We start from the raw sequence: 10,548 nt of genomic DNA, 5'->3' as shown, positions 1-10,548 counted from the left end.
GATAACTATAAGAAACTTTTACAGTTAGTTTTCTCAATTATTTTTGTTAACCGAGAAAACATACTACTGGAGAAGTTACACTTGAAATTCTCACTCACTGCATTGTTTTAATCCTATGGAAAGGATATTTACAATATAACAAAGAACCATGGTAACTTTTATGGAATGCTTTGGTTTTACATGACTACATAAATGTATCGTCCGTGTAAGAATTAAAAATTACAGTGCAATTTAAAGCCTTGGCTTGTGATTCTACAAGTGTAGGTATGCTTCAACTACATGCTTGAGCTTGACTCCTTTAATAGGTAGGCACTATAACCATAATTATTTGCAGGATTAAGTCTTTGGATATGAACTTTTAGTCAATTAGGGAGTTCAGAGGCAATGTGAGAACATTCGAAAATACTGTAACCACTAAGTGACCTTTATTAGTAGTAGCTGGGTAGGTGTTAGTGCTGAAATAATGAATTACTCAGCCATTTTTGTAACTTGCACTTCTGAAATAACATGGCAGTAATACATGCATAAAGGGTATTTCTGTGTTTTAGCTTTATACTCTACTTTAGGTGATGGAAAGTAATTGTTATAGTACTGCAATTTATTAGGACTTACGTGACATAATTAAGTGAGCAAGAATCAAATGTCACCATAGGATTTGCTGTGCTAAGCATAAGTAGATCAGAGAACAAATGTATCTCATTTAGAATCTGAAATGTCCGTTAACTACACTGCTTGTAGGTCTGAAAATAATTTTCTTAGTTTTTTCACACTAGTATCAAGAGAAACTCATTGCAGCAGTATTTTTCTTTTTTTGAGGTGTATTTTTTTCCCTCTTTATTTAGATGTTGACACATTCATTTCCCAAACACTAAAAGGAGAAAATCTATCCAAGAAAGCAAAAGAAGAAAGGGAAGTTCTTCTTAAGAAGATCAAAGATGTTAAGGCAAGGTAAGTAAGCTTCATGGCTTTAATATGCTATAAAGTCACAAATAAAGTTTTTACAATTTTCCAATAACCCTTAACAATATTAGCAAAAGTCTGTTTAGGTACTGATTTTATCAAATGATCTGCATGGATTCAGGTCTTTATATCTTTCTTGAAGCTGCTACAATTGTCAGAAATGGGAACAGAGGGTTTTGTCCCATTTAATTGCTGTAATATTCTGAATCCTGATTGCAGGCTGGTTGGGTAGAGCTTGCCTTCACCTCTGCTTTTGTTAAGACTCATTGAAATTTAAGAAATGTAATGCATTGAGAATGTGAATGAGTTTCCTGTCACCATACTGTGCTGGTGTAAACCAGCATAATTCAATGCTGACTTTGCTTTACTGTATATTCTGTCATTTAGTTCTATAATAGCAAATTGAAACATAACTGGAAATGATTTATAGATCATAAGTTTGTTTCTGCAGTGTTAAAATAGTGAAGCAGCGTGACAGACCAAGCAGAGGGCTGTGGGTTTTTACCTTTTCCTTCCCCCCCCCCCCCCCCCCCACGCCCCGAGTGTTTTTTCCCTTTCCCTCCCCCCCCCCCCCTCCGGCAGGTATGATTTGAGACTGTTCTATTGTGTCTTAATTTCAGTCAGACAATTCAGATGAAGAGATTTGACTGTAGTTTTATTTGTGCTACAAAATTTTATTTGCAAAATCTCTTTTCTTACAATTCTGATCAACTAGGATATAGTTTAGTACTTGCTGTTCTTTTCCCACTGTTGTTTCTGAAGTGTTTTTCTACTGATCACTCCTGTGTGATATCTCTTAACCTTTCCTTTGATGACATGCTTCTGCCTCTGTGGCAACCTATTTACAATTTCAAAGACAGCACAATCATCTGGCAAGGACATCATTCTTTGCATCACACTAACTGACAGAAGACATGAGATGTATCCCAAAGTCTTGTAATTGAAGGTTTGTGTGCCTTTGATTCAGGTTGTAAATGCTTAGGGAACTACTTTCCTTTTTTTAAGGAACCAGGATTTTTTTTTCTTTTTCCTGCTTTCCTTTCTGGGTTGTTGAGCTAAACTGGGACTGTACAGATGACTTGCAGATACAGCACTACTGACATTTTTTCTTCAGTCTTATGAGTCAACTATGTTTTTTTTGATGATGAAATATCAAAGGAGGGAACCTGCAGTTATGAACATAGTTGACAGTGAATGCTTTGCCATCCACTTATGTGACCCCATGATTTCATGTCTTAATTTCTAATTCCTTCCTTGTCTCCTGTAATATTATTCACTCTTAACAACATTTTGTTTTTCATGCAGGCTATAAAATGTATGCACATTGTAGTAATCTTTGATTTTTTCATATGCCACATATTGGGCTGTGCCTAACACTGCTACTTCCTATGCAGGATTTCTTAGATCTGGCCTTTTATCTCTGTTTGCATTTCTCAGTTTCTTATCCCTAGACCATTCCTTTTTCTCCTGCTGATTACTTGTAAGCATCTCCTTATGGACTAACCTGATACACGTACTACTGCTTATTGTCTATAAAGATGGTCTTGGCAGCTGCATTTTATTTGCCAGTTATTTCTGGTGAAATCCTCTCCTTTTCACATAAAGCCCATGCACGCTTCCTGAGGTGCTGTTTTACATAATTCTGTCCTGATTATTTATCTTTATACCTCAAAGTGTATCCTATGATTACTTTTGTTTCTGAAATATCAAGATTTAGCTCTGAAGAAACAGTATTTTTTTTTCCCCTCTGGGATGATAACAATAGAAGTTTTTTAGACATCAAGTATGGTGAGATATTCTTATTTGAAAATGACTTTTTTAATTTAGGCATGCATTAACTTTTAAATTTCTGTTGAATTATTAATACTTTTACATTTGAATTTCATAAATTACTGCAACTAAACCCAGTATTTGTGGATTTTACTGACCGTGTTATTTTAGAGTATGCTTAATGGCTTTTACTTGTGCACAAAACTTCTTGAAATATGTTACCATTTGGAAAGTTTACTAAAGATGCTTGTTTCTGTTTATACCTTAAGATATCTGAGTAGATGTATATCCCTAGAAAAGGCAGCTCTGTCTAAGTTTGGTTTTGTCAAGTCTTCTTTGAAGTGACTGCAGATTCTCTTAACTGCAGAGGCAACAGAAAAACTGAATAAATATGTTAGCCAAAAATAAAGACTTAAAAATTATTGAGGAAAACTTGGCAGTGCTAGGTTTCAACTACAATACCTGTTGAAAACTAGTAACTGTTCTCTGCTGTGTTCTAGTACCATGGATTGGCAAGTGTGCATTGATTTACTGTGTTTTTTCTTCTTTCTGCAGATATCCTCAAGAATTCCAGGGTAAAGGTAAATGTCGTGCTTTGTTTATTTGTTTGTTAGTTTGTTTTTTCCTTACCCGCCCCCCCGTGGTGTACTTTTGCCCTCTGGCAGACCCTCAGCCAGAGGAGCACAAGGTGCTGGCTGCGGCGGTGCCCGGCCGTGCCCGGGTGCTCCCGAGGCCGAAGGGCCTGGCTCCCCCTGCTGAGGGAAGCGGGAAAAGCTTCCCGATTGCCAAGTTCTCGCTAAGCCATCGCTCAAAGCCAGGTCCCATTTCCTTCATAGAACGCCTCTGAGAACGCTTACTGATGAAACGATGAGTTTAGAAATATAGTTCGGAATAGGAGCTTGTTATGTCTGGCTTAATTAGCACTGGCGTAGCGTTGCAAAAGACCATGTGAAGCGGTTTTATTTTCCAGAGGAAGCCTATGCAAAGCAGCCTGCTTAGGAGATAGAATTTTAATAGAGATAACTTTTTTCAGCCTTTTTTTCTTAACATTGCAAAAGTCTTCAATTCCATAGTGATGTTTCTTTAACCTTTTAATAGGATCATCTACTGGCAAGATGATATTGGCTTTCGATCCATGCTGAATGAATGTTTCCATAGTGCAGCTGAAGCTCAGACCTTCAGTTGGAGAGGAGATGATTTAGTGTGCGAGTAATGAAAACTGAAGTGTGGGTTATCTATTGTCTTCTCGTGGAGTTAAAACAAAGCTGCAGAGTTCAGTTTAGAGAAGACCGAGGAGTGTGTTGCTACAGTGTTCTGTTCTGTAACTAAACCTGGAAGGGCTCTTATTTCCATGATGCTAATTCTTGAGGTCATGACCTATAGCCTGTGGATGCTGGTATGAGGGTCACAGTGCGAGGTCAAAACAGCCAATGCAAAGCTTCACTTTTTTGCAGTGATTGGAGAACTGTGTGTTTCTGGAAAAATGTGTGGGCTACAGTGTGCCTCCTGATAAAGTGAAAGTATTTAAGTTGTATTAGGCAAGTAATCCTATAACAAGACACAACAAGAAGTTCATACATTTCTTATCCCTGTTTAAATCAAGTTACATAGCCATAGCAGTTTGACTGAAGGAGAAAATACAACTTGAAATTTCCCAAAGGTTGCCAAGATTTTGTAAACTCAGACTATGTGATTTTTTAAACATGTATTAAAATAATTTATTGTTATTTTTAATATTGCACCTCAGCACCCTCATTGAAGTTAAAATTTAGTTTCCTTCCTCTCCTCTCTGTCCAATAGAACTAGGTGTGGAAAAGTCAAATGTTATTTTGCTAGACAAATGACTAACATGAAATAAGGTGGGATAGTTGTTTAATTGCAAGTGCATTTGACTTTCCAGAGAGCATGTTTTTGAAGATTTAATAACTTTCTGAGGCTATGAATTGCCAGTAAATATCACAGTTGTCTACAGAGAGCAGAGTTTGTGTTTACTGGTTTGCTTTTTTTCAAGGTCGGGAAAATTCTACTATGCTTACTTTCTGCATTGGCAATTTGATTCAGAATTTCTTTTCTGATTCAAGAGATTTATTAAGATAGGATTTCATTATGTCCATCAAAATAGATGGTTTAATTGCTACATTCTGTAATTATTATTGTATAACTTGTTCTGATGTCTATGAAGATTGTGTTCAGTCTTACTCCTTTTGTTAAAGTGCATTTGATCCTTAATAAGGATATGTTGCGTCTTTTTAAATTCTCATGGTGTCTCTCTGGTTCAGATTGTAGAACTGCATACAGATGGTGAAGCTTGCAAATGCTGATACTTTAGTTTACTTTCAATATTTGTCAATAAAATGAGAGAGCTGTAAAGTTACACTGTTGTTTTCTGCAAGTGAGGATAAATGTCTCCAAATCAATGGGCATTTACATGAATAAATGTGAAAAATATGAGCCTACATCTATCTGCAAAATATTTGAGGAAATGTGGTATAGTTGTTGGTATCATTTCCAGAGTTCAAGAAGTGTGTGCTAAACTTATTTGGTTGTGTCATTCTTACCTCAGGCCTGTACAAATTAGGCATGACTTGTGTAGGTGTAGGACAAAGGACCCACATGGAGGTAAGCAGCCAGATTCTTGGCCAGCTACTAGTGTAACAAAGCAGTGGCAGCAGCTGATTGAGGTCAGCTTTTGTGTCCATTCATTCATCTGTGCGCACCTAAACATTTGAAAAATGGAAAATTTGAGAAAAGGCTAAAAACTAAGGAAAAAAAAAATTAACCTTTGAGAAAAGGTTAAAAATTTGCAAAGAGGCTAAAAACAGTGTTGGTCAGACATTTTCCTGTTCCTCCCCCTCCAGGAAAAAAAGAAATCGCCCAAAATATAAGATGAAAAAAGGAGAATATCCTTTAGGAAAAAGGGAGAGGTGGAAGCAGAAATGTGGAAACTGCACTGAAACAAACTAGGAAGAATTAAAACTACTGTGCATGTGTAAACTTGGTGCTTGATGTTCCTTGTTTTGTGGTAGCAGTTACTCCATTTTTTTGTAAATGCAAATAAAATAGTCTTTGTTGTAGCTGGAAGGAAAGGTGAAGAATGATTCATATTATGTGCCATATTATCATGGTATAGTAATTATCACAGTACATTAATTATCATACCATGTCAGCTATTTTCAAGAATCTTATGACTTGTGACCTGTCATCCTTCCAGAAGCACTCAGAAGAATCTTTTGGAAGCTGAAAGAAGTGGACTAACACTAAAAATTGGTATATCTCCTTATCACGTAAAGAAACTTGACTGTGGTCTCTCAAACAGCAGCTCTTTCAGCTTGTGAGTTGTTCCACAAGCATGCTTTGTGCTCATCAGCTTGTGACTCCACTCTCATCATTACATGCTCTTGAAGTTCTGCTGGCTTTGCATGTGGTAACTGCTCAGTTTGACCAAGGTACTATATGTGTATGGGCTTTGGCTACTGTCACACAGAATCTTGCCTTTCATAGAAATAAGGCAAGGTGGTTTAAAAGAAGAATTTAAAAAAAAATTGAAGAGCATGTGCACAAGTAGAACCAGGCTCCCTAAAACCAAAATCAGCTGTGTGAATATCTGTAATTTTCAGAAAGCTTATACATACTGCTTTGCAACCAAATTGATAAACTTTAGTACTTTCTTGCATCCTCTTAGAAAGAAGCCTTCTTAGGTTCTCTGTTAGGTCAGTAAATATGTTGGGAAAAGCATCTTTTGTGTCTGCGCAGTGAAAAAATGAAGCTTTTTTGGGAAGGTGGGTGCATATGAAAATTAAAGACACAAAATTAGTTGTGTAGGAAAATACTTAATCCTTATGTGTGATGTGTTATCTGATTTTACACTAACTTTTACAGTTAATTGTAATGTTGATTTACAAAGTGCATGTTGTTCGTATGACAAAAATGTACAATTATATTAACACTCCCAAAACTAATCTTTCCATAAATTTTATTTTTATTGAGTTATTTAACATTTATTGTATTTATTTTATTCTTAAATTAAGGAACTCAGCAGAATGTCTTTTTTTTTTTAATGCTGCTGCTTTTTTTTTTTTCTTTTAATTTGAAATATTTGACTCCTCATCTAAGCAGTTTAAGCAAAAACAAAAAGCCATAGTCGCACTCAGAGTGACCTGTTCTAGATCTTAGAATTGGGGAAGAACTGGAAAACGAAGATAATCCTCATACAAATTGGATTAATTTTTTAAAAGACTGATATTCCACTAAGGATGTAAAAGCCTGGATTTTGTCAGAGATCCTGAGTTAATATAGTTTTTGGCATTTCTCTGTTTTGAGATTAATTGAATCAATACCATGGCTGCCAAAATGTTTAGTTAAAAGAACCTTGTTTTCAATTTATGCTAAAAATAGCGCGAAAGTTGGCAGAAGCACTATAAGCCCTAGAAACTGTATTTGTGTTTGGAGCTCACTTGCCATCTGCTCTTTGCATTTATTTTACCAAAATATATATTTTTAATCACTTTTCACAAAAGATTTTTGGCTCAGTGTTGAAAGAAAGACACCGAAAGTATAGCCAAATCAAATCATAATAGGGGAATCAGCAGAACAAGTTCCCCTTAAAGCACTTGGTGCACCTTATGTATGAGCTGTGGCACACAACTTTGGCTGTATTGATGCAGAAAAGTATGATACAACATTTACTAACTACCACTTTTCAGTCTGAAAACTAATGAAGGCCCACTTTCATTTATATTTCATTGTAGTATAGCAGAAGATAAATCTGTGTCTCTAGAGCATCAGTGTTCTTCTATGTAGTTATTCGGAATACGTGTAGGAAACCTTTAAGTGATTTGGATGCCTCTGGCTCTTGGTAGAGCAGTGTCTGGAGCCTGAGACATCTACTTCCTGGAAATAGTCAAGCTGATAGAGTAGCACTATGTGCAAGGACTTTGTATTTTCTTCCCCTGCCTCTGTGTTTTTTTTGTCAAAGTGCTATTTCATTTTTTGTCTCTGTACTCTTTTTTTTCCCCTCAGGAAATGGCAGCAGGTAGGAGTCCTTTTGGACTGGAGAAAGGGAGGCAGTAGCCTGTAGTCATCAAAGCAGTATGTGGATGCGAGTTCTGTACCTTAACACACTTGAGCTTTCAGTCAGGGGCATAAATATATCATTAGTAATAACCATAAATGGGGAAGATATGGCTTAGTTGTATAGTCCTTTGAGGATCTTCATGATGTATTTCTGGAGAGACCATTAGATGCATTAAAATTGTGCCAAATATCACTCTATCCTGGAAGTCTGGAGGGTTTCCTTGTAGGCAAGTCACTGTTGTCTGCTTCAGCTACATGTAGTTGTTATCTGTGAAGTGTCCCTGCCAAGTGCAATTTAAAGCAGCACAAGACAGAACCACTAGTGCAGCACAAAATGATCTTATGTGCATCATCGGAATGAGAGGCAACTCAACAAGTAAAAGTTGTGTTGCTTTTCTTGCTTGAAGTGTATTTGCTTACGAACCTAATGCTGTTTCAGTATTGTTTTAACAAATAGCTGCTAAAGAATTCCTACTTGACCTTTACAAAACAAGCTATTAAAACCAGTCATTTTAATATGAGAATCCAGAAGACTCTTCAGGAATGAGTGTATTGGAGCAGATTGCATGGCAAAGCATACATTGAGAAAGCGGCTGTCGAAAGAATCCAGCCTGGTAAGATGACTGGTGGATTGGGTTAGTAGCATCTTCTTAAAAAATCATCAGCAGCTATCTGGGGGCTGAAGAATACCTGTGCCAGCTTGAAAGCAGCTTTGTCTAGTTATTTTTCTGAAAAACTGTAGTGAGAACCTTGCATTGATCTGCTTGATGGCTCCATCGGATCCTTTGGTGAGCTCTTACTGCAGCAGAGTGGACAGGAGGAAGTGATTTCAACCTGCTGTCACTTGGGACCTTCTGAAATGGCAAGAAGCAGAGTGTTTGACCTGCATGACATTTTATTTTTGTGAGTTGTTTTATTTCTTTTATACTTGAGCAGTTTTAAGGCATCACTCTGTCTGGACTTCTTTAGAAATAAACCAAAAGTCTTTAGTGATCTGAGGATGTGAACTAGCAAGGCTCTTTCAGCGATATTGGCTGAAACATCTTGCATGTGCTTTTTGTAGAGTTAGTGGTGGAAGCAGTGTCTTTAATGCTTAGGAGTTCATTGCTGTAATCACTATTTCAGAAGAAAATGAATTCTTGGGGAATGTTTTTTTTTTTTTTTTTTTTTTAAGTTTACTGGATTCTTATAAAATAGTATGGTCCTGTTCATTATGTTTGGCTTGTACCACCTAAATCTGTTGGAAATCTTCAGAATAGAGGGGCAAGGACTGAAGCGCAGCCCTTCTTACAATAAGAGTTTGTTTTATGCTCCATTCCTAATGTGGTACACTTACCCTTTGCTATGCATTACTTCCTAAATCAATAAATAAGCTGTAATGGAAAAGGTAGCATTTAATAAGGAAAGACATTGTATGGGGCTTTTTTACAGATAAGAAAATATTGATTCTGCTATCAAACCTACAAAAGGTTAGTTTAAATTGCAGAAACTGAAGAACAGGGTCAGTTCATATGCATATTTTTGTTATTGTTTAACTGCTAACTATCTACTGTTAGTTAAACTTCTTTTTTTCAACTTCCAGATAAATCATATGGTGTTCTGGGGAAACAAGAAACTATATTAATGAGCATCAACTCCTTAATTATCTTTGTGACTACATAACGGGGACACATTCATGTCATTTCTTTGTGCAATAACTTTTGCAAAGAAGTATTTTTAAACTGATCATTAATTTTATGACCACAGAAATGAGATGCAAAATTTATGCTGTTGTCATTGGCACAGGTTCAAGGCACTACTGACATTATGTGTGATTGTAATGGAATGGCTGCCAACTAATGAGTCCATAGACATTTCGTTTGAGCATGCTTTGCTTTTAGATGTCTGATTAGGCAGCAATGCTTTCAATTATGCTTGCAAATTGTATTGGATACATTTACCTGATGCCCATTGTTGCTTTGTAGTTCGGTTTTCTATTACATAAATGCAAGTTGAATGCTTTTCTTTAATTTATTGATGCTTTTCGGGTGTATTTTTAGGTACTTGGCACCTGAAGAGAGGAGTAGTGGCTTGTGCTGCTCAACACTGACTCCTCCGGCTGTTCAAGGAGTAACACATGTAGTTTGAAATGCAGTTCTGATTAGCCTTTTTCTCCGTAAGTGGAGTGTAAACTGCAGTGCAACACCCTGATGGACGAGCATTTAAAGTTTAAAAGAGGCAGAGCTTATTCTGAGGGGGAATGCAGGAGATCCCCCAGAACCAACAGGAAGCCTTTCTATGAATTGTCAGGAGCAATATCCTTATATATTAATAGCATACACTTCTAAGATGTCTTTTAACCCTGTGAGAATTAGAAGGCAAAACCCCAAGGCTGAATCTAGCCCATAGTCATTTTTCTACATAAATGCATGAAAATATTGTGAAGTGTTGCCTCTCAAAGCTCCAGAGCAGATTGAGTCAGCTCTTCCATCAGCATGCCTTCAGTTCTTCTGTACAAATTAGCTAATTTAAGGGTTGCATTTTAATGTATAATACAAACTTCCAAATACAAGGATTTAATTTAAAATAAAAATTGAAAAATTTTTAGTTTGATCTAGTTCTGCAAGGCTACAGGTTGCTTGTGCCTCTATTTATTGTTTGTGACCTATTCTCCACAGTTTTTGCATAAAATGTAGGTAACTAAATGTAATATTGAAGCTGTATATGGGATTAACATATTTGTTCTGACTTAGTAAGTTGTGTGGT

At 36.5% G+C, this 10,548-nt stretch overlaps 1 protein-coding gene across 1 annotated transcript in view; it reads left to right on the top strand.

The window, feature by feature from the left end:
* Nucleotides 1-842: 842 nt before the first annotated feature.
* Nucleotides 843-10,548, top strand: part of SKAP2 (src kinase associated phosphoprotein 2) — a gene marked incomplete at its 5' end in the record, with an annotated part of 103,878 nt that continues 94,172 nt past the window's right edge. The window contains 2 exons of the mRNA XM_010014183.1: nucleotides 843-948; nucleotides 3,286-3,320. Coding sequence (XP_010012485.1) covers nucleotides 843-948; nucleotides 3,286-3,320 — 141 coding nt within the window. The remainder of the gene's footprint in view (nucleotides 949-3,285; nucleotides 3,321-10,548) is intronic.

The sequence above is a fragment of the Nestor notabilis genome, unplaced genomic scaffold (assembly GCF_000696875.1).
Source record: "Nestor notabilis isolate BGI_N333 unplaced genomic scaffold, ASM69687v1 scaffold4695, whole genome shotgun sequence".
Taxonomy (NCBI): domain Eukaryota; kingdom Metazoa; phylum Chordata; class Aves; order Psittaciformes; family Psittacidae; genus Nestor; species Nestor notabilis.
The sequence above is the reverse complement of the archived record's forward strand: the minus strand, read 5'-3'. Positions and strand labels throughout refer to the sequence as shown.